The 25,556-nt window shown below is 38.1% G+C and overlaps 1 protein-coding gene across 1 annotated transcript in view; it reads right to left on the bottom strand.

The window, feature by feature from the left end:
• Window positions 1-25,556, bottom strand: part of afg2a (AAA ATPase AFG2A) — a 189,792-nt gene that overhangs the window by 115,897 nt on the left and 48,339 nt on the right. The window contains exons 13-15 of the mRNA XM_030145122.1: window positions 21,039-21,092; window positions 20,690-20,769; window positions 12,910-13,036 (exon numbers count right to left, since the gene is read on the bottom strand). Of these exons, the coding sequence (XP_030000982.1) occupies window positions 12,910-13,036; window positions 20,690-20,769; window positions 21,039-21,092 (261 nt within the window). The remainder of the gene's footprint in view (window positions 1-12,909; window positions 13,037-20,689; window positions 20,770-21,038; window positions 21,093-25,556) is intronic.

Raw genomic sequence — 25,556 nt, 5'->3', positions numbered from 1 at the left:
TTTTCGGTGATGCAATGTGAATGGTGGTCAGTGGTGAAAAATACAGGATTTTTTGCAGTTGTTTGAATTGTGGCATTATTTATACAGATGATATCTGTTGATACCCCTGTTAATCTGGCAGTTGGTCAGTCAGTTGGTAGCTAAGTAGGTTGGTAGGTAGATAAGTAGGTTGGTAGGTAAGTAGGTAGGTTGGTCAAATGGATGGAAAAATGGACAAATGGATGATGGATGGTTTTGACTGATGACCATATGCCTAAATATTGGCAAAATTTGAACAGGAACCAAAAAAAAAAAACTTTTCCCGATTGACTGTAATACCATTATTCTCTGAAATAGGAATTAGGTTCCCTACTTCATGTCTCCTCAGGGCTCTTTTTTAAAAAACTGCACCATAAACTGCCATGATGTCTGCATTTTTACTGCTTCTTCCATCATCAAAAGCATGTCGAGTAAAATACATATTTGCATCTTGTTAGTTCTTTTGCAGTCTTTTTGTATTGTTACATCTTTAACACCATTTTTGTCTTGCTATATCTCTTGATTTTGTAACTTTACACTTTTTTAATATACGGTTTATGACATCTTGTTATGTCTTTAAAACTGATCCTATCCTTTGCTGTTCATGTGGCCTTAGTGAAATCTTCTTAGACAAACTTCTCCTGGGAACAATCTTCTTCCACTTTCATAAAGAAAATCAATAATCATCTCATTTCTGATATGATTATACTTCTTACTTTCATACAATGAACTTTGCGAAGTTTAGGAATATGTGTCATATTCTATAAGATCTTCAGATGTTTGTAGAATCGCTGTCCAGTGAGAACCAAGTATCTCTAAATCGTCAAATTGTCATGAGCTCATAAAAACAGCTGCATGAAATGAAAATAAGCAAAAAAGCAAGTAACAGCTGTCATTTGGGTGACAGTACTTAGTTCAGTCACTGCATTAAAAAAACGGCCTTGTAATATTTCCATTAAAATTATGTTTGGTGATTTGTAACGTTATCACCACTTTAAACTTATAGTCACCTCCGTATGGACAATAAAGTGACTGACAAGGCTATTTCTATTACACCTAGTGGTATAGTAAACAACATAGACTACAAATACACTTTAAAAATCATAACATGCACTATTAGGGATAAACAGGACGAGAGCGGAATAATTTCAGTAAAGACAGACACCCAGAGAGCAGCTCTCCAGCAGCTCTGCAGCAGAGGGGTTAGGAGCAGCATTTATGAGAATAAACGAGATTTCCTGAACTGAGAGCATTCCAAGGGCGCCGGTGGTCTCAGCTTGCCAAGAGGCAAGACGACACATGCTGGAGATGTCTGCCAGGTAGCAGAGCACAAAGAGCCCTCATTTCCTCCCTATCCCTCCCTAACTCCCCCCCCCGACACACACCTCCCTCCATCATCCTCATCTTTTTTTTTCCCCTCTCTCTCTCTTTCTTGCTCACCAAAACAGAGGAGGAGCTGACGGAAGTGCAATCCATCTATTTACTTATAAATGGTAGGTCTTACTCTTATTATGGACATCTTAACACAGAGAGGATGTGTGGAGGATACTTGGACCTTGATCAAAAGCTACGATAACACAAAAAGACTTCTATTAGAACACATAATTTATTCCAAAAGTTTAAAGTTGATTAATCAGGTTGCACATGTCCCCAGACTGAGTTAGATGGTTTTTATGGATAGATAACCTGTCTAAAGTGTGGTTGTGCAGGTTTTTTGTGCGTCTGGTCAGATTGGAGGCTTTTGCGGTGGTATTCTTGGATGCACACATGTGTAAGCTGATACTAATACAGCCCTTGAAGTTTGATACTTGCCTGGGGATCCAGCTCCCCCAGTGCTCACAAACAGACACACACATGCACACAGCTTCCCAGAGCTCATCTATCCCTAGGTGGTATCCCATTACTTGCTTGGAAAGACACACACACACACATATATACATATATGTGTGTGTGTGTGTGTGTGTGTGTGTGTGTGTGTATATATATATATATATATATATATATATATATATATACATATATATATATATACACACACACACACACACACACACACACACTTTTTGTTTTCTTTTGCCACTGTAGCTTCACTAAGCCACAAGCCAGAGCTCTCACTGTGCCTTCTCATTACTGCATCGAAGAAACACAACGAGAGTAGGACATGCTTTGACTACTCTCAAAACAGTGGAAGAAAAAAAGAAAAGATTAAAACTGTGCCTTGTGGTTTACACTGGGAGCTTAAAACAGTGTGGTCTGGATTAAAACGCTCAAAAAGTTCCATTTAGTGTGACGATATGAATGCAGCAGTTAAGTTGAGAGGGACAATTAGCTGGAGTGTTGATGATATTGACAGCTCAGCTCAGTTTCAGCAGGACGCCCTGTACTGTGGCAGCGGGGCCCTATTCAGAACTGTGCAGTCAGGAAAAAACACTGAATAAGCTCTAATCCTTTAAGACAGCACCAATAGAGATTCCATCATGCTTGGCTCATCACGAGAGGAGAGCAAAGCTTGGGAGATGATAATGTCAGTCCAACACAAAATAAAATATGGCCTGTTTTGACTGGCTGGCTTATAGGCGCTCTTTTAGCTAAGGGTTGTTTCCTGTTGAGAGGAGGCACGGCTCAGGTGCCAAAGAAAAGGTAAAACAAAAATGCATTCACAAAGTGAAACTCCTGCAAGGACAAATAACAAAGACTGAAATGTTTTGAAGCTTATTAAAGTCGGGACGAAGAGGTATTTGTAGAGACTTACACAGATTCCTGTCAGATACATGTATTTACTTTAGGCCAAATATTCAGTGGATTCAGCCAAAAAGTGAGGATTTGGTTTTGCTTTTCACTGTTTTATCTCTGTTTAAGTTGAAAATCTTTGGTTTTTGGGTTGACAGTTTGACACAAAGTACTTTGGAAAAAGTTCAATGTGTAAAATGTACTTACATTTGTGTGCACGGAAGAAAACGGAAGCAAACCCCCTACAGAAATCAGTTACAGAATATCACAGAATACTGTGACTGTTCTTAGCTTCAAAGTGGAATTAGCTAAAGTTAGTAAAATAACAAAACAAAACAGACTTCATCCCAAACTTAATGTGAGCACATGCATACCTTACATATAGTGCTTTTTAAAAGATTCCAAAAGTGCATCTGACAGGTAAATTATCCCTGAAATTAACAGCTAGGTGTAGGGTAAATCACGACAATGAGTTCCAATCACAATGGAATACATAAAAGTTTCCTGTATGTGATTTATAAGTTGTCTGTCACTTCTTCAATAGTGCACGAGGAGGGAAATCCCACCATCCTGGCTGAGCAGGCAGGTGAAAACAAAAGCATAAATCATTTACTGAACAACGCTGATTAAAATCTGGGACACAACCATGCAGGCATACATGACTGGAAAGTGACGACATGCACACATAAACACACACAAACACAGGCAAACACAGGCACTGAATGCAAGGGCAAGAGAGAGAATCAAAGCTTCACTTAGCTAATGCCTGAATATTTACCGAGTGGCCCACTAATTACAGTCTGCAGGAATTCAACTGTGATTACAATTAGCAACATCCAGACTGGCTAGGAAAACACTGGCAGATGTTCAGGCTGGCCTGATGTCGGGTATTTACTTTATATGACTCCTGCTGCAGCCCAGTAGGCTACAGAGGGACATTCGGAATTAATGCACTTTTATCAACATGCACCAAACATTTGCTGGAAAGAGGACACGGGGCCAGATGCACCGAAGTCATGTGCATGAAATTATAGTGTACAGTAGAGGAGGTGGTTTTGGTTGAGTTAATGCAGTTCTTTGGACAGTCACAATCAGTGGGTCCGAAATTAAAAGTTATAAAAGCAGCACTGACTCTGTGAAGACAAGCATGACCTGCAATTATGAAAAGTGACCGTGAAATGGTCACATGTTGCACAATAACTGCTTCACTTTGTGTTATTAGATGAAGTATGTGTCAGGACAGAAGATCCCCAGACCATAGAGGTTGATGAAATATCTCAGAAGGTTGATAAGTTCATGTCAAATCACAAAGAGCTTCATTTTAGCAAATCCTAGGAAAAAAAAATGGGCATAGATAAATTTAGGACACCCTTGTAAAGTTTCTCACAATAGTTCAGCCTGTTTTTATGCAACAGTAATTGGTTTAGTTAGCTTAAAAGTGCTTCACACAAAGGGTTTCTATCTTTATCCAACAACCAGGTTAGGTCATCAGGTTGCACAGTGTAAGTTTTCATTTATATGGTAGTTTTGAGAGCATCACTTTGTCTGGCACTGTTAAAAAATGTTCAAAATATCTGACCCATGTCAAGTTTGGCACCATCTCCTGTTAGGAAGCCACACTACAGTGTATGAGGCAGATTTTCTAAGGGAGGAGCCATGGACATGAGGAGAAGGAGAAGGAGAAGTCAAATCCACAACATCAGAGGATAAAGACAAGACACTCTGATTGCAGCTTGTGGTAAAACAAGCTGCAAGCCATAAATTTGGTACATTACAGCAGACTCTGGCAAAGTTGTTTTGTTTTTTTTTTCCTTTGAAAGAAGGCAGCTGAATTAATTTTACAGTCCTTAAGTTGTTGTCAAATTTCCAATATGGTAGCATGCCCGGGGAACTGTAATGTGACTCAAAAGGCATTCTGACACAATTTCACCCAAAACATAGTGTGTAAAAGTGGGAGGTAACACCAAAGGGAAAGAAAATTAGGTCAGTGTTCTGCAAGTTACTTCCAAACTGTAATGCATTACAGATTACTTGTTACTGTTATTCAAAAGTAATTCCTTCCCTTACAATATTACTGTCTCAGAATTGTAATGCATTACATGACTCCTATATTACTTTTGAGTTACATACAGACTCTCATCATAAATGCCCCCCAATGCAAGAGATAGGAGAGTCTTGGGATGCATAAATTTGCACTCTGAAGTACATGTAGATGGATAGCTTGGTAAGTAATGCTATGGTTTACAATGTTTGAATCCCAGTGGGAACGCTCGTATCTTTTTTCCAACATTTTACATGTTCAAACTGGGGGTGCAACTATGAGGATGCCAGTAGATGAATCTGCAATTGATAAAGAATTCTAACTAGTCACAGAAATGTTAACTTACTTTGCCATTGCTGATCACAGGGATCATGCTAACTGGCTTCTTGAAAGCAAGGTTAGGGTTAGTAATGAGCATACGTCCATGTGGCCAGTGTCCTGTTTTCTGCTGTCTTCCCCCATTGGCTGAACACCAACAGGAAATAGAACTTTCATCCCAAAATTTTGATTCCTTAGTCTCGCGGTCTTGCTGTTTTTTTTTTTATTTTTTATTTGAGCAATTAAATTATGGGCAAAAAGTGTGTTGTAACGCAAGTGCTACTGAGTAAAATATTACTGAAAATTAATTAGGAATACCTTACACTTCTGCATTACAAAAAGCAAAAAGTAATCCTTAACTGTAATGCATTACTTTTGTAAGACGTTACTCCCAACACTGGTCTTGATGCGTCAGGACATGATCTGCCAGAATAAATATACCTAAAAATATCCAAATCCTAAATATTAAAGCAAGAACATTTGCTCTTATCAGTTATCTGAGAGGGAAGTAATCTTGTGCTCTCAGCAGAATGTTTATTACGATGATGTTTTTTCAAAGAATAAACCGCAATATATCATATTCCAAAAGTCAACGGTGTGAGGAAACACACAGCATCCTGAAGTCATATTAACTTTGAACTGTTAAACGTAGCCGTGTTATTTGTACCTGTTGAGAGCAGCAGGGTAGACTTTACTGTCCCTTCAGCTCTAACTGTGTTGCTTCTGTTTTCTTTTCACCTCTTGATCTGATAAGAACCCAGTTGGTGACTTCTGGTCCCAAACAAAGACCCATCTGCAAGTAATCTCTTCCACTGTAAGCGCACCTACCTCCTGATAGCACGGATGAAGCCCAGTGTACGTTAAAGGTAAACACGAAGGCCATTCAGTCAAATATAAAACACAAACCCACGCTACAGTATGTTCGTCTGCAGGCAGATCTGTGGAGTCACTGCACGCTCTCTGCAAATGCTAATAAGTGACTTCCTGTTTGTTGGATGGACAGCTGCTCGACAAACAAGACTGACAGGGGAGTGTACTGACTGAACAGCCTGTATAAATATTCCCGGTGGCGCAAATCAATCACCGCCGCCCGGTCACAGAGGGTCAGAGGTGGGCTTGGGTGATTGGTGTAATACAAAGGAAAGAGGAAGTGTACAAAGTTTTTCTAAGCTGGGGGGCAGTTGGAGGTCTGAGAGGGGGGTTATTTGGTGGCATGTCATCATGCAGATAAAGGGTCTAAACCAAGGTTAGAGCATTTTACAAATATGTAGGATTATCTGGAATGGTGGAACTCAATACCACAATATACTGAATAAAATAAAAGTTCTGCATTGAAAATCTTCATTCAGGATGATGTATTTTAGGTATTAAAAGTCAAAGTAGTAGTTTTATATGTAATGTCACTGTTTTACTATAATAGCAATACAATATGTTGGTGTTTTTAGACTCATTTTACTGTTGTAAAGCTCATGCACTGCTTGAATTAAGCAAAAAAAAAATTGAATTAAGCAAAAAAAAAAAAAATCTGCCAATGGAACAACTGAAAATTCTTGAAATAAAATTTTCAAGACCTATTTTGTAAAATTAAGTTCTTATATCACACTGAAAAGTTACTCTGTAGGTGATTATGTCTTATTTTAAGTGTGATGAAATATTTTGACTAGAAAAGAGAAAAAATACACTTGGTAAGATTTTGATTTTTGCAGTTTACTGTTGGTAATTGAACACAAAGCAATGTCTCATATTCTTAAAAAAAAAAAAAAAAAAAAAATCATCATGTTTGTCGTGTTGCTGTACTGTGAGAACCATCCACTGGTAAAAACTTTTCACAAGGTCAGAAAAACAGCTCTGTTTTCAGTTTCCAGACTATACATTGCCATCTGATTTGAGAGTGCTTCAAAAAGTTTATTTAATTTAGGGAGGAGAATTTCTTAACACATGAAAGAACATCTCATTGTGCAATGTACTGCAAATTCAATAGATTCAAAAATACAGGGAATGCTGAAAGGCAACTGAAGGTGTCCAGTGTGGAGTAAAAAGTATATTTTCTGCTCAGATGCAGTAGAGTTGAAATGTACAATGTATCAAATGGGAACAGTGAAGTAACGTGTCTCCAACAGTGATTGAGTAGCAGCAGTTATTTACATTCTATCAAAGGTTATTTGTACAATTGTGGAAAAAATTATTAGACCACCCTTGTTTTCTTCAATTTCTCATTCATTTTAATGCCTGGTACAACTAAAGGTACATTTGTTTGGACAAGTATAATGATAACAACAAAAATAGATCATAACAGTTTAATTTCAGAGCTGATATCTGTCCATTTTCCATGGTTTTCTTGATAATAACCAAGATCACTTCAGTTCTTTCATCAATATCTATGGCATTGTACTGACAAAAATAGTGCTTTTAGGCATTCCATGTTTTCTTTTCTGTCTGTTTTAGTCACATGACACACACAGGAATTAGTACTTGATTGCAGAACCATTGTTTCTGATGACTTTTGATGGTATAATCATTTTTTCCACGACTGTTTTTGGATCTGTATCGTCTACAGATACAATAAAGCAGTTTACTGTGATTTTCATTTATCTCTGTTGCAACGAACAATTCCAGGAAACAGTGGGACTTGGTGTACCTGGACGAAAATGATCCATTTTTTATCTTTTGTTATTTGTTATTAGTTGGTTCGGATGTGATTCAGCTACTGTCGTCACGTTATGTCATTATGTGCTGCTGCACATCCACCGGTATTCATATTTGTCACCGATGTAACAAAAAAGCAACAGGAAGCTGGACGACAGGATGTGTTAGTAATACACGACGCATTGCTGCAAGTTCCTTTTTTGTATAAATAAAAGAAAAAGTCTAGTCCAGTCAAAATCAGCAGAGCAAAGAAGATAAATGACCACATTTTTTATACTAAGCTCATATTGTAACTGACATACAATCATACGGTCCGTGACAAGGATGTTTCTGTTCTACTTCATATTCATGAGTCTATGAAATAAAAATGTACTGTGATGATTTTTGCAACGTGTAAAAAGTACTTCCGCAGTGAAAAAAGCTTCATTGTGGTGCACAAAAAGGACTTGATAAGCGGAAACCGTCCTGTATTAGTGGCTCACAGATGGACAACAAACCAGCTCCTTTCAAGCTAAAGTAAAGGGCATTTTCCATCCTCTTCCTCCATCCATCCCTCCCACTCTGTCTGTCAAACAGCTGAGGCCCCCAGGAGCGTCTTCTGCTCCACCAAAGGCCGACAATGACTTCATTGACACCCAAGCGTCCCATTAATCTTCATTTGTCCCATCATATCCTGCTATTGGTATGGAAATGGCTGCCCATCTCCGGTGTAAAGTGACAGTGGCAACGAAGGAGTGGTAAAGGCAAGATGGGTGCTTCAAACTACCATGGGTGGGTGGGGGGGCGTACGGGGGCCGCCTATCTATCCATTTGGCAGCTTCCGTTCCCAATGTACCTCCTGGGTTTCTTATTCAAATGGTCTTAACCACACACACACACACACATACACTCAGTAGGGGTTGTGGGCAGGAGGTAATCTGATTTCTCAGCTGCCCGGGACACCACTTCCTGAGAGGGAGGCCAGACTGTGGAAGGATGCCTAGGGTTTCCCATCTGTCCACCCAGGGGCCTGACCCCCTACTTACTGTTAATAGAGTCCCTTTGTCTCCCTCTTTATATGCATCTTTTGTAAATACACATATGCAAATACCCACATGGACTGGCTGTTTCTTCGCTGCCATACGGCTAATGGAGTTTGAAATGAGATGGCAACCAGTTGAGGGGTAGAGGAAGTTGCTGTCATTTCCCCACCGCAGCCATGGATCAATTCTCAACAAGTGGGCTGGGAACTGAGACGAGGGGGTGGCGGTTGGTGGTATGTGTGTGTTAGTGTGTGGGGTAAGGAGGTGGGAGGTGGGGGGGTAAACCCAAAATTTGTATGTGAAGGATTTCTCACAGGATTATCTCCAAGTGCCGATGGATTTTCAGCTACCAGTTTACATATGGGTCATCTACGCTCTTTCCAAACCATTAGCCAGGGTAAAATGTTGCCGCAGTATATTTCTGTAAACCACAGATATGTATTATGTCAACGTGTTTTGTCGCTGAGGGATCTGACACTTTTCCTCAATAGTAAAAAAAGAAAAAAATTGTAGCGAATAATCCAGGACTTTGCATCCTGACTCCGGTAGGTTTTTAGGTCTGGGCAATAAAACTGCTTTTGTTAGAATGAGGAAAAATCAGTGGTTTACTTTAAATATTAACAGTGTGAGTCATTTTTTCCTCATATATTTGCAGACTTTTTCCTGTATTAAATCAAACCCTGGTATCTTTCCCTAAAAAAGTCTTGTCATTGCCCGAACATGAACACAAGAAGGTTAATAATACTGTTGTTGCCAAGTGGTGAACTTTTATTGCAAACCAGACATTTCAAGAAAGAAAAATGGCTTGTTTCTGGGAGTCTTTTTCTGGACATCAAAATAATTGTGTCTCAGTTGTTGTGTTGCGCCATGTTGTTCATTTTATATCTAACTTTGTCTTTGTAAGCTAATCCAGCCAATATTGAGTCAAACTGAACCATTAACCACTTACAACAATGGTTTGCATAATATCCCACTGAAGAAAAAGATTGTTGTCCTTATTTTAACAGAGAGCCCACTTGCGTAACTTCCTAATTTAATAATATAAAGTCCATCTTAAATCACTGTGCACTTGCATTGCTTCAAATAAGCACCATTTACGTCAATCTGCTAAATTTGCTTACCTCAATGACAATTTTTTTTTTAGCTCAATACAAAACAATTTGGTTACATTTAAGAATATTGCCAGGCTTTACTTTAAGGATGATTTTGTGGTGCATGTGACTTTATTCCTTCAAAAGTGCCATGAGTGATTAAAACATTGATGTATATCATTCACAAATGCTGATATGAAATTTCTTTGTGCTGTATAAATGTGGACTTTGCATATCCATTGTTTGCAGAATGCATAACAGCAACATTTTATTCAGGGAAATGAATAAACGGTAAGATAATTTGTAAAAAAAAAAAAAAAAGTAAAAATTAGCACATGAGATTATATTTTAGAGGAGTAAAAACATTTCAGCTCTGCACATGCAATAGGGGATGGAGACTTGGAGACAAAACGTAGAAAAAAGACAGAGACAGACGTCTGCCTGAATGAGCAGAAGCTTAAGGAGCGCTGGGACCTTCTCCTTTCCTGTGTCCTTTTTGACAAGGCACAGACCGTGTCTTTGATCAGCACTCAGGAAATTTCATTAAGACGGAGATGGGTGGATAAGAGACCAAAGAAAGCTTTAGTAGATGGGAAGAGGAAGAGAATGGGATAAAAGGGGCAGAAAAAGAGAAAAATGGAGGGGGCTGAGAAAGAAAGATGCCTGATAGCAGGATCTTCGAGGAGGGCCGGAAGAAAAAAGAACTGTTTAAGTTGCACCTTTAATGCATTTTTAATGGACGGAAGGAGGTAAGAAGTGTTTCTGTTGGTTTTCACTTCTAGGAAAAAAAAAAAAAAATCCCAGGACTGTTGATAACTCATGCAATCGTTATAAAAATTGACAATTTATACACAAAACACCTACAATTTCAGGAAATCTCCATATATGAATATATAAAATATTCTGCAGAATTCCTATTCTGAAACAGCACTACCATGACATTTATTTTCAGTCTCTTATTTTTGCAGTTATTTCTCACAAACCATAATGAACTTACTTGTGCTATAACACCTAGATGTCCATGAAAACAACACATTTAAGTCTGCAGTATGCATTTTCTACCATTAAGCATCTCTCAAGTTAAACGACATCAAAATATGTCAACTGTCATGCATTGTGGATATAACATTTCCATAATTCCCTTTCATAATAAAAGCCCTGATCATATGCACTGTGTGACTGAACTTGACATGTAACTCAATAAAATATCTTACAGCTTCACTCAAAACATACACTGCCAAAAACAGAGCCAGAGGTACAATATTTTGTCAGAAGGCAATAAATGTTACAATAAATGTTACAAAATTTTTTCCATCCAGAGTTGCGTTGTTTTTTTGCACGTCTTGTATCGATGATGGGAGAGTTGGCCCACTGCATGAAGTCCAGACTCTGTAGTCTGTGATGTCTCATGCTCCTGGAACTATAATTTCATGAGTGTGATAAATCCTGGCATTGTCACCGTGGAAAATCCTGGTTATTCTGTATATTCAGGTAGTCCACTGACATCATATTTTGGACACGTAACGTTGTGAAAATAGACATGACCAACTGAAGCAACCTCAGATCATAACACTGCCCCTGCAGGCTTGTACTGTAGGCACTGGGCATGATGGGTAATCACTTCATCATTCTGGAACAAGCTCACTGTGGACTTAGAAGACCACACGACCTTTTCCCATTAAAACACAGTCCAGTTTTTATGCTCTATAGTAAATTGATGGTTGTTTAAGAAATGAGAAGCCACTCACTGTATTAGGATGAAAGAATTTCTTACCAGATGAAACATAAATATCACTGCAGTCCTTATCCAATGGAAAGATCTGACCTATTTACTTTGTTTTTTTTGTCAGGCAGTGTATATTCATATTGTCTTTCCTTCTAGTGACATAGACTTTGTTGTTTTTAGACTCAGCGATATACAGGGTTCCTACAGCTTTCTACAAGTTAAATTTAAGACTTTAAGACAGGGATGTCCAATCCTGGTCCTCGAGGGCCGGTATCCTGCATGTTTTAGATGTATCCCTCTTCCAACACACCTAATTCACATGATAAGCCAATCATCAAGCTCTGCAGAAGCCTGATAATAACCATCAGGTGTGGTGGAAGAGGGAAACATCTAAAACATGCAGGACACCGGCCCTCGAGGACCAGGATTGGACACCCCTATTTTAAGACCTTTTTAAGACTACTTTGAACAGAATTTAATGCCCATTTCACAGCCGTTCCTCTCCACTCGTGTCAACCAGGTCGACAACGATCTTTTCTCTAACCAGGCATTATTCAATTTGCACTTCCCCATGCTTACTTTTTCCTTGCGAGCCGTCCCTTAAAGTTCCCAAAGTCAGCTCATGTGCACGTGTGTTGGGCTGAATATTCTGCGATCATTTCTCACTGGGGGCTACAAAGTTATCAATAATTGGTTCCTAATTCCAATATAAATTGTCAGGTTGGAACAGGCGGAACTGACTCGACTAACATTACTTTCTTTGCAGTTTGGACATTTCCCAGACACATTTAAACACAATACCGAGAACAAGTTTATGGCAACATAACTAAAGACCTACCACATCAAATTTAACACATTTTAAAAATTTTGTTATGGTATAAAATGCAGATTTGTAAATTCAAGACTTTTAAGACCTCGCATTTAGTGTACCACCAGAAGTCAACATCTTTCTCCAACTTTTTTAAAGCGGATACACATGATATTCAGAGGTTCGCATGTGAAATTTGGTACCAGTTAACCAAACAAGTACAGCAGTAAAAGCTGGACTCCAAACATGCATGACATGATTGTAGCCCCTACAAAACAAAGCATCTAGCATGATTGAATGGACTGATGGTGTGACAACATCCAAGCAGTGAAGAGAGAGTCGAGGATGACAGACCGAAGCAGGGGACCTTTAACCTCATCAATCATGTACAACAGAGGAAGGGAGGTAGAGGAGACATGTGAGACACAGGCAACATCTCCTCAGCCTTATCAATCATGAACCAAAGAGGAAGAAGGAGAGATAAAGACAGAGAGCTTGCATCTGTTTACCTTATCGATCATGTCGGGCCGGTTGGTGGCGGCCAGCACAGTGACGTCTCGGAGCTGCTCGATGCCGTCCATCTCTGTCAGGAGCTGAGCCAGGACCCGGTCGCCTACGCCACCAGAGCCTGAGGAGCTAAACGAGTGGATGAGAACATAAGACAGATGAGTGGACGGAGAGTGAAAAGGGGATGAAATTGATGCATGGACGGACAGCCGAATGTAAGGATGGATGATAGTGAGAGAAAGGGAACCATGAAGTGGCTGCAGAGAAAATATTGAGGTGTGAAGTAATTAATTAGAGTTGGATAATTGATGGGAGTTTAGAGGAATGGATGGATGAGCTAATGGATGAGAGGAAGAACACTGTAAAAGGAATGAAGTGGATGAGGATGGAGAAAAACTGTAAAGGAAGATAATAAAATAAGAGTATCAAAGCACAAAGGTCAAATTCCTGTTAGTGATACTGTATTAGAAGCTTCTTTCAATAGCACAGTTCATCATAAAAGCTCGAGCAGCAAATCCCACCAACGATAACCAACAAAGTAAAGTCCATTGATTTGTTACATTTGATAAAACCTCTAAAAGACGAACACAGAAGATTTATTGTGGAGGTAGAAAAAAGTAATCTGACAAATGTTTGTAGTATCTTATATGACCTTGTAATGTGGGGTGGTTGTAGGTGGAGAACGCTGGCAGCAGGTAGTTAGCATGGAGGTCTGGTTTGTTAAACTTAGAGTTAGGAGATGTTTGATGTTTCCCTGGGAGAAGTTTGATCATAGTGGGTCTACACAGTGCTCATGTCATATAATCACCTATATCCACTCGTTAGCACGCATAGATCTGATGTGGAGCACTGCTGCTACAATCTGGTATATTTACAGCTGCAATTGTTGGAGATATTCATTAATATGCACTGTCCCTAATAAATAAATAAATAAATGGCACTGTGTTCTTAATTCTGGTATTTTAGCACAATCCACAGGCAGCACCACCTTGCGGTATGATATGGTATTACAGTATCATCACATTAAGGCCATATATACAGGGTGGGGAAGCAAAATTTACAATGAACATTTAGTTGTTTTTTCTCAGCAGGCACTACGTCAATTGTTTTGAAACCAAACATATATTGATGTCATAATCATACCTAACACTATTATCCATACCTTTTCAGAAACTTTTGCCCATATGAGTAATCAGGAAAGCAAACGTCAAAGAGTGTGTGATTTGCTGAATGCACTCGTCACACCAAAGGAGATTTCAAAAATAGTTGGAGTGTCCATAAAGACTGTTTATAATGGAAAGAAGAGAATGACTATGAGCAAAACTATTACGAGAAAGTCTGGAAGATACTATTAAAGAAGAATGGGAGAAGTTGTCACCCGAATATTTGAGGAACACTTGCGCAAGTTTCAGGAAGTGTGTGAAGGCAGTTATTGAGAAAGAAGGAGGACACATAGAAAAACATTTTCCATTATGTCAGTTTTCTTGTGGCAAATAAATTCTCATGACTTTCAATAAACTAAATGGTCATACACTGTCTTTCAATCCCTGCCTCAAAATATTGTAAATTTTGCTTCCCCACCCTGTACAGGTAGCCAGGTATTTGTAGAAAGGAATATTTCACTACCTCTGCTTTGAATAATAATATTTTACACACCAGATCATTTTCAGAAAAGTTTTCATTTACATAAACTCCCATAAATACATCTGTCAAGCGCTATCATGGGGTTAAGGTTAGGAAAAACAAAGGTCGCACACAACATTGATGCATTTTTGTCACGCACTGTGACATTCGGGACCCTATGACTCTGTGATAAAAATGGAGTTTTCCAAAATCTCCAGAGGTTTCATGAGAAAATTTCAGTTTTTCCAGACTTGGCTATGTGTATACATGCCATAACAAGACACTGGCTGCTCCAATCTGGTTTCAGAGGAATCATACATTATATCTTTAAAAAGGTAAACCTGTGTACATTTTGCAGCATGTGTCATTTGTAGCATTGATGCTAGCAAGTATAACAATGTGTGTTTAGAGTCTTCCGAGACCCTCAGTACTAGGAGTGTTTCTTTGCTCATTTTAACCTTCAGGAGTTTACGTAATATGCTTTGCTGGGGGAAGTAAAGTCAGGATGACTGAAAAGCTCAGATCGTCTTACTACAGGAAGGAACTGAGATAAATTTGTCAGCTGTCATATCCAGTACGATGAGCTCAGGAAGACGGTGTGATATCTGAGAAAAGAACTTTAAGAGAAACTGACTCACTACAGTAACTCAATGAGCTGCTGGTGGCTTCAGGTAACCAGTGCCAACATCACTGGAATTTGTTTGGTGTTTTTTTCCAGCTTTTGTTCAAATGTTGTAAAACTACCAATAAAAAAAAATTACAGTTTTTAGGGAAAGTTAAGAGAAATTGGCAGGAAAAAGCCCTCATACCAAAAATGTTGATGCTTGATATACAGAGTTATTACAAAGAATGAACCAATTTCATGATGCGTTGCTTCAGTTCTCAAGCATCGTCACGGAATGAGTCAGTGACCATTTGAAAGAGGAGTTTTCTAAGTTTTGAATTTCTACCTCGATGACCTTAAACATCGAATAACAACAGCGATCAACTCAGTGGATCATGATATGCTGATACGCGTCTGGGAGGAATTCTCTGATTGCATTGATGTTGTCCGTGCTGCAGGTGGTGGCCACATTGAACACTTGTAAGACAGGAAATAAAAATTGTGAGTAGACTACTTGTGACTTGGCTGGAGTTTTCTATTGCTTTTCCTTATTAAAATATTGCGTAATGAAATTGGTTCATTCTTTCTGAATAACCCTGTACATTAGAGATGTCTGAGATTACGCATTTATCATGTTGAACTGAGCGTCAAACTCAGAATGATTAATAGATAGGAAACTAAACAGAACACAATTTTTTAAATCTTTTAATTATTTTCCATATTCCCAATTTAGAACTTGAATACCAGCCACTATTGAAGCCACATTCTACAAATACTGATAGTTTGTAAATCGCTTGATCAATACCATTAAATTAGCCAAGCATTGATCGGTCTATCTCTAGTTTTAAGCCAAATAACAACCATGAACAACAACCACCTCATCACCTACAGGGTGGGGAAGCAAAATTTACAATGAACATTTAGTTGTTTTTTCTCAGCAGGCGCGACGTCAATTGTTTTGAAACCAAACATATATTGATGTCATAATCATACCTAACACTATTATCCATACCTTTTCAGAAACTTTTGCCCATATGAGTAATCAGGAAAGCAAACATCAAAGAGTGTGTGATTTGCTGAATGCACTTGTCACACCAAAGGAGATTTCAAAAATAGTTGGAGTGTCCATAAAGACTGTTTATAATGGAAAGAAGAGAATGACTATGAGCAAAACTATTACGAGAAAGTCTGGAAGTGGAGGAAGCAACAAAAAACGTACCAAAGCTTTTTATTAAAGCTCTCAAATTCAAAATCCTAAAGGATTCAATCAAATCTATGAGAAAAATGGCAACTGAACTTGAGGTAGACAACAAGACCGTTAGAAATGCAGTAAAATATGATTTGAAGATTTAAATTCTCATGATTTTCAATAAACTAATTGGTCATACACTGTCTTTCCATCCCTGCCTCAAAACATTGTAAATTTTGCTTCCCCACCCTGTAAGCCCTCAGGAAGGTCTATGAAAAAGACCTTTTATAGTTTGGTTGTAACAAGGCTACAAGACCGGAGAAAAATGGCGATGCAGATCCCAGGAGATGATCATATGATGTTTTTGGCTTAAGTGAAGAGATGGTGACTCATATAAACTATATTTTCCATGTTCGTTAAAATGAAGACATTACACAGAGCAGAGGCTCTCTGATGTGTGTTATGGACAACAATGAGGTTCTATGGTGCAAGTTAAACAAGTTCAACCTCATCTTTAGATTTCTAGTCTTTATTTTATATGCTATAAGTGCATAGTGATAGTTGAATATATAAGGATATTTGTTTCCAGGTTCGATGTGAAGAATTATTTGACTTGAGATGTAAAATAGGAAACTCATCGGCGTGTTTGAGTGCATCAGAAGGTGGTTATTTTCCACAGCGCCGTGCAGACAGCTACCCTTCCAGCTCAAACACACAGACAGACACAGTCTCTGTTGACAGGGCCAGCGGAAGTGCCAGACGTTATTAGCAGAGACAAGGCCGCGGAGGAACACAAAGGAGCTCTGTCACTGAGATATGGAGGGAGAGACAGAGAGGCAGAGGGACAGAAAGTTTGGCTGAGGCCAGATAGCATGTGAGGAAGAGATGGAGAGAAAAGAGGGAGAAGGGGTGGAGAGTGAATGCAGAAACAAGAAAAGAGTGAAAGGAAAACAGAGGGAATGGAGACAGTAAAAGGAAAGATGACATGAAGAAATAAAGAGAGAAAGAGCGCTTCTGGTCATGAAAACATTCCGATTAATTTTATTTATTGTCCTTTTCAAATGTAATGATCCTTCTTTCTTAACCTCTGTTTTATACTCTCCGCCTGGACCGGAGTCAGTTTATTTTCATTTCAGTCAATCCTGCTGAAAATCCTGTAACTAGAAAACATTTTGTCTTTCGTAACCATCAATCTCTGCCTCTATTTAACGTTCTTTGGCTCCCTTGCTCGTCCTGTCTTCTTCATTTCATTCCGCCAGTTTGGACTCGTGGCAGGTAGGCTGACAGATTTACAGGTGCTTCTCATCTCCTGCCTCGAGAGGGAAGAAAACACATACACTATAAGGCAGAGGCTGTCTGGTTGTGTCAACAGTTTTGAATTCTTGCCGGTGTGCGTGAGCCACTTCATTGATTAAACATGGCAGGAAGTGAACACCAATAAATAACCTCAGTAGATCAGCGCTAAGTGCATTTTTAAAATGGCTAGTGGGTTCAGTGCCTCGCGTCCCTCACAGCGATCTGACAAACTCCCTCTGCAGTGCATTAGAAGTCAGAGCTGCCAGCAGAACCTTTACTAAACATGACAGAAAACAAATCCAAGACTGTGAGACATTTTAAAAGGGGTTTGTGTCTGTTTCACTCTAATATAGTGTTGGTCGAGAGCATTTTATTCAAAAGAAGAAATTCCGTATTTTTTTGTTTTTTATAATTTAGGTGAAATAAAGCTGATAAGTGAGACTGAATGGTTGTTCATTTGTACATATTAGACTTGAGATGAACTGGCCATGCATCCAGGATATCCCTGCCTTCACCTTATGAACCCACCAGACCCCTCAGGTCATCTGGATCCAGTCTGTTGTCAGTTCCCAGAGTCAGAACCAGACACAGAGAAGCTGTGTTCGGCTTCTATGCTCCACATGTCTGGAACAAACTGCCAGAAAGCCTCAGATCAGCTGAAACACCCAATTTATTTAAATCCAGGTTGAAGACCCACCTGTTCTCAGCTGCATTTGAAAAGAGTTTTTATTCATCAGTTCAGATCTGCAAGGGAATAACCCTCATCTCATGCTCCCTAATGGTGTCAGCTCATAACACTGGGTTACAAAAAAATGTTTTTTGCAAGTTTTCTAGTTTTTTTCAGCTGAATTAGGACCATTTTGCACCGTTAAATCAAAAAATGACATCTGTTTTTCTCAATCAGGTCAGGTTTTTTTTGCTAATTTGATTTTGAAAAATTTGATCTTCTCACAAAATATAATAATTAATACCAAAATAAGATTGGTAAGCACACTTTATGAAACCTGTGACTTGATTCCTGTTAGGTACAATGGTGTATTCAACGCAGATGTAGCAGAGTACGTCAAGCTTATTTTTGCAAGATCTTCTAGTCGAAGCCATTTCATTCACCTGTAATATTAAAAAAACATTAATCATAAATTGGCAAAAGTAAAATCTTCAGAACTCGTTTATTGCAAGAAATATGAAAGAATTTTGTATCATATGATGTGAAAATGCCCATAAATGTAAGCAAAAATGTTAAAAAGCCAATATGTAGCATAGTTCAGAAAGTTGACCTGATTGAGCAAAATGAATGTGATTTTTGGATTCAGCACACCAAAATTATCCTAAATCAGCTCAAAAAACTTAAACAATAAATTTGTTGTTGACCAGTGTAATGCAAAAAACAAGTGACTCTTATTAGATCCAGCTGTTGACTTGTCCATACTTGGTCCACACTTAAACATAGTAGGTGAAGGTCAAACAGCATCTCTTAAATTAATCTTAAATCAGTTCAATTAAATCAAGTCTCAGTGTCATCTTCCTTTAAGCCTTGTTTTGACCTCCACTACCTTTTTTTTCTCTCTCATTGCTAACTTTTTTACAGTTTTCTTTTGCAGCAGTAGTGCAGTTTTATTGCTAAAAAGACCATGTGCTGCGGAAAACTAAGTTAATAAAAGATGTGATGTTTTTGTTTTAAATCTTACAACTAAAATGATGATCTTAAAGATATTAAAACTATAAGTTTGTCACCAAATGCTACATATTTAACAAAACACTGTCACTGGTGTTGTAAAAAATATATCAGTGAAGCTTTAACGATTGGTTAAAGACCGCCCAAACCAATACTGGCAGAATATGTTCGATGTTTTCCGCTGCATTGGGTTTTGGAGCGTCTGACCGCGGGCCAACAGCATGGCCTTTCGGTGCGCCGTCCTACAACCTTTATTTTCATCAACAGCTTTACCAGGAAGCATGCTGCATATTTGGCCTTTGCCATCTGCTGTGGCAGGGCACAATGAAGTGTCTGTGCGCCTCCGGTCTGTGTCCTCTGTCCGCCCCCCCGTCCTCTTTTCCTTTAAGCCACAGATGTTCCCAGTGCCATCCCACTAAAGCGCCTCGGGACAAGCCTGTGCTCTGTGTTCACCGGTAGCGAAAAGCCACAGAAGTCTAAGAGGACACCATGGGAACCCAGAGGCTGGCTTTGATAACGCAGTCATGCAGACTTTTTCGGGATGTTTTTGCCACTGATTCATAAGTGAATCATTGTGAGGCATACGGCGACACACGCTGGAAAACTGTGCAGAATGCAGCAGTGACTATACGTTTACCATCCTTTAACAATGAGTGACTTCAGGGCTGAAAATAGCACAAAATGGACTGAAAATCTGCAGTGAAGAGACCAGTTAATTTGTATTTAGCACCTCATATGGGCTGAATCTACTACTTAATTATACTTTCAATTTCATAAGAACTGGAGAGACTTAGACCAGTGTTAATAATTTAATTGGACTTGACCCCTTATTATTGTCCACTTCCAGCTCAAATGTAGTAATGTAATGTAATGCAGTTTGTCTGCACGTTATTGAAGGATAACTAATACCACTGAACTCTTTTATGTCTTTGTTTTAATTTATATCCTTTTGCATATCAGACAAGCCGACTCAATTTATATTTTTAAATCCTCTCTTAAACCAGATTTTATCTTTTTGGTTTTTAACTCAGTGAGAGAGGTTGGCTTTTATTGTGTTTTTTTAATTTTAATTTTTATTTAATACATTTTTTGTATTTATTTATTTTTATTTATTTTATCTTTTTATTGTTTTAATGTATAATTACTTTTATTGTTTTTATAATTTTTTTTCCATGTTTTACTTGTTTTTATGTCTGTGTACAGCACTTTGGCCAAGTGCTTTATAAATAAAGTTGACTTATTTTTATTAATATTTTATCTAGTTATTGAGATGTTTACGGTATTAAGTCAAGTTTGATTAACTCAGTTTTTGGTTTGAAAGGATGTGAAAAAATGCCAAAATACAAAAACTGACATTAGTGCATTTCCCGAAATTAAAAAAGTAACTTCCCGTACCTTCCTCTTTCACTGGCGAGAGCATCAATCTCATCAAAAAAGACGATGGAGGGTGCGACAGCCCTTGCCTTCCGAAACACCTGCGAGCAGCGTAAGCAACAATGGCCGGGAGGAAAAACAGGACAAATCTTTAACAGCGCAAATGAATCATTCTCTACCAGCACACACAAACATACACAGGAAATACTGAACTCATTAAAGCCATAAATTACACCACGGCTCATCCGTCGATTATATAAACAACTAAAAATAATCACAGCTTCTCAATTTTTACACTTCAGCCTGGATAAAGAGGCCAAAGAAAGAAAGAATAACAACACATATGAACAAACCGTTGACCTGCACTCACCTCTCTCACTGCCCTTTCAGACTCTCCGACGTACTTGCTCAGTAGTTCTGGCCCCTGAAAAAAAGTTAAAATACTTATCATTTGTTATTTGGACTCTAATTTAGCATGCTGACAACTTGAAATATTACGGCACTCCATTATATTAATAATCTGGCCACTGCGCAGAGTTTTGCTTCAACTGATCAACTGCTGATGTCAAGAAAAATGTTGCAGCAAATCAATACCATTCCAAGAGAGGATATGTAAAGCCAAACCCATGCGGAGCTTCACGTAGCTGATTTCGAACCTTATTATCAATTTTTGTAAAGTACCACCTGGTAATTTTGCTCTGAATTGTGTTGCCAGTATGGGTGTGACTACTACATGAACAGTATTACTGCCACTGAATGGCAGTGTAGGTTTTGGTGCCTTATTTTCATGGTTCTAAAATACCTGAGGTGTTGAAATATTTGCCCTTCAAGGCTCTGAAACAGCCATAACTGCCAAAAGAAACATCACAGTTGCCATCGCTAGTTAAGATACACTTGCTCAGGGAGAAGGTAGCTGAAGGTACAGAAATTATGCATTATGACATTAAAATAAGATGTTTTCTACTGTTGTTAGACATAGATATAGATATAAGTACAAATATAGATATATAGATAGACATATAGATCGACTTTATTTCGAACATAAGTGGGAAAAATAAATTCCAGATTTAAAAGGACACTCCAATATATGGAAATAAAGTATTTTTTCGTGTATTACCAATATTTTTCAGTATTTTGTAATTATTTTTGCACTTCAAGTGTTTGCTGCTGAACAGATTTTCATTGTTCCTGTAAAAGTGACAATAAGGAAGCATTCTATTCTATTCTATTCTATTCTATTCTATTCTGTTCTATTCTAATGTTCTCCTTCAGTCCTTCAGAATGTTTTCAGCCAACCCTTGTTGTGTTTGAGTCAGGACTAGACTTTCAATCAGGCTTTAAATGTAAACGTCAATGTCAAAGGAAGGCCTGAGTCCCAACAATGCCTTGAAATGACTTGTGTTGTGAAACCATCAGTCCACACCCCGAAGATATGCAATTCATAAGAGAGAACAGCTGTAAATGCTTACACTTAAAATGCAGCACCAAGCAAGTATTGAGTTTCGTTTTTGTCACTTAAATTCCTAATTGATTAGCAAAATGTTAGCGTTACTGCTCCCAAAACAGTCATAAACACCTCTTTTTCATCTACTTCTCTACCACTATTGATCTTATTGGTAGCGGTGGTGCGACTGAACCTCCTCTACCCTGTCACTCTCTTCTGTCTCAGCCTCTCCACTCCTTTCCCCCCTCGCTCAGAAGCAGATAAACATCCACTCAACCCTCAGAAGAACTTCCTCTCCCTGCAATCCACCCTTTCAACACCTCTGGGTTGACGGAGGAGACGACACTTAACTCCCAGCCCTTTTGTCTCCTTTAGTAAGTGTGGAGGTTGACTCATTAATCCCAGGTTCCTCTCTCTGTGGCAGAGCCAAGGCCTGGACATGGTGAGTTTAAAACCATTGACACTGTAGAGACACAAGCTGTGTTTGTGTGCACGTATGCATCTGCGGATGTGTGTGCGTTTGAGTGGCTGCAGTGGGAGGAAACTAAAATTGACAAGATGATAATAGGGCTTTTTCACACAGAGGAAACAGGCTGAGCCTTAAAGTATCCACATTTAAATCTGGATAACGTATCTATGTCAAAGCAACCGCGGCACTGGAAAAACCTGATACTGTTATTGCAGATGCTGGAGAGCCAGCTTTCAGCAGGAGGGGCAGGATGTTTTTTACCCTCTTCATAGAGCAGACAGCTTTACTGATGACTTGAGAACTGCTGCAAAGATTTGACCTTTGTAACAAACACAAAACATACATCATCAAAGAATTATGATGTCTTTAGAAATATACTTGAGGAGAAACTTTTAGAGTATTAAAAATATAATGGCAGGAATTAAATGCATGACAAAAATGTACTGCAAATAATACAATCTACATGAAAATCTTCACTTGATTGTAACAGTATAAATAATGTCTGAATTCTTTCCATGATGTAATCTTTTGATTGTCGTTATTCTCTAATTACATGTTTTCAGTCATGAAATAGACATTAACTACATGTTGTTTGTATTGTATGAGTATACATTTGAGGTATTTGTACTTTACTAGGGTATTTCCCTTATATGCTAAATAATCTTCCAACTCCGTCGCATTTCAACTTTTAAAATTACAATGTTTCATCACTTTCTGTCCAGTGAAAATCACTGAATCACTGAAGAATATAAACTTCTCTTCCTTCTCATGTTAAATAAATTCTTGAAAGAAAATCCTTTTGGATTCACAGGAAGATCCGTACTCACAAAAACAGGAAACAGACCTGAAGAGTTGACTTTTTAAAGATACTTAGTTCTCACAGGACAGCGATATAATAAATTTATGATGATCTTAGGAAATAGTATATAAAGTTGTTCAAATGAGCTCAACATTGAACATCTACAGCAGTGTGAATCCAATAGGGTTTTGTACAGTTTTTTTTTTTTTTTTGCTTAATTCGAGATTTTTTTTTGCTTAATTCAAACAAAAAAGTCTGCCAGTGGAACAAGTGAAAATTACCTTGGTAAGATTTCTTGAAATAACATTTTCAAGATCCATTGTCTAAAAATAAGTTCTTATATCTCACTGAAAAGTTACTCTTTAGGTTATTACGTCTTATTTTACGTGTGATGCAATATTTTGACTAGAAATGAGAGAAGAACACTTGGTAAGATTTTGACTTTTTGCAGTTTAGTAAAATACTGGTAGAATCCATTTCACTGTTCAATGACTACTTGTTATACTTGAAGTACATTTTGCTGATAATAGTCATAGTATTACTTAAATTATCACATGTAGTATTTGTACTTTTACTGAAGTAATGGATCTGAATATTTCTTTCACTACTGCATGCTCTAAGCTGCAAAATGAGCCAGTGATAAATTAAAGCAAAATTTGGGGACAATTCTAACTTTTTTTTTTCGCTATAGGAGTGACTCAGAGATACTATGTGTGTGTTTTGGCGTAGATGTAACAGAAACAGATGATCCATTTATTTCACAGCCTTAGTTACTTTGCCCCCATGCATACCACTGGTGAAAAAAACAAAGCTCGCCGCACTGATACTGACATTTGCCGCTGACTTAATGACACCGGTTGAGAGCTTCTGTCGCAGCTTTCTGTCTCACATGGCAACAGCTCTCAAAATATTCACTGATCGACAATTCAACGAGCTGATCAATCAATCTCTGTCGAGCGAGGCTGGACAGGCGGGTCGAGGGTGACGGCGGGGGTGGCGGAAAGGATGGGGTGATGAATGAGAGGGGACAAACACGGGGTCAAAGGTCAGCGAGAGAGCCCTCTAAAGAGGAAGTTGGACAGTCAGGCTGTCTCCAGGTCATTAGGCAAACATGCCCACTACTTTAACACTGATGTCATTTGTGTTGTATGTAACGTTGATCAGTTGTTGTGTGTGGGTGACATGTGAGTGATGTGCTAAACAAAGGTTTAACAGCAAAAACTAACAAAACAAAGACCCATTTTAAGCCAGAAAAAGACAAACACGTTTCATCCTCTATTTTCCTTCAGTTCCTTGACATTTTTTCTAGTCATCTGTTGGTTATTGCAGTAGAAAATGACAATGCAATTAACAGAAGTCTGTCGGTTATTTAAAAATGGTAGCTAAAGAACTTCCTTGGAGAAAAAAAATCAGATTAACCCTTTAATCCCTAACATGTCTGTGGTGAGCATTCTAAATGTATGATTTCTTTTAAATAGTCACAAAAATTCAACCATTTGCTCAATAGTTAAAATTTCCAAATGTGCTGATAGAATAGACCTTGTTCTTGCCATAGACATCTGAGCATGCTCTATGCACCCCCCATTGCCTGTGGAATGGGGGGTAAAACACAGATGGGTTGGGCTTTTTTTTTTTTTGCACCGTTTTCCTTTTTTTTGGGTTTTTTTTTGTGTTTTTTTTTTTTACTATTGTTTGCAGTGTGGTGATTTTCCTTTTTCTTTTTTTTTTTGGCTGTGTTTTTACTGAATTTTGACCGTCTAACAAGAAAAGCTAAACAATCCACAAAATCAACAAATGTTATCAGAATATTTCATAAATATAAGAAATTAAACACAAGTAATCAACATATGAATTTAAAAAACCCACAATGAGTGAAAATGAACAAAATATTCAGGAAAATTATTAAATAAAAAGCAAAAATAATCAACAAAACTGACAGAAATGAGTGAAAAGAACAAAAATTCAGAAAAAATAACACTGGGTTACAAAAAAATATGTTTTGCAAGTTGTCTAGGTTTTTTCAACTGAATTAGGACCATTTTGCACCGCTAAATCCAAAAATGACATCTGTTTTTCTCAATCAGGTCAGGGTTTTTTTTGCTAATTTGATTTTGAAAAATATGATCTTCTCACAAAATTGATAACATTTTTGTGACTTTATCAGTTGATTTTTTCT

This window comes from Sphaeramia orbicularis, chromosome 10, assembly GCF_902148855.1.
Source record: "Sphaeramia orbicularis chromosome 10, fSphaOr1.1, whole genome shotgun sequence".
In the NCBI taxonomy this organism is placed as follows: Eukaryota; Metazoa; Chordata; class Actinopteri; order Kurtiformes; family Apogonidae; genus Sphaeramia; species Sphaeramia orbicularis.
The sequence above is the reverse complement of the archived record's forward strand: the minus strand, read 5'-3'. Positions and strand labels throughout refer to the sequence as shown.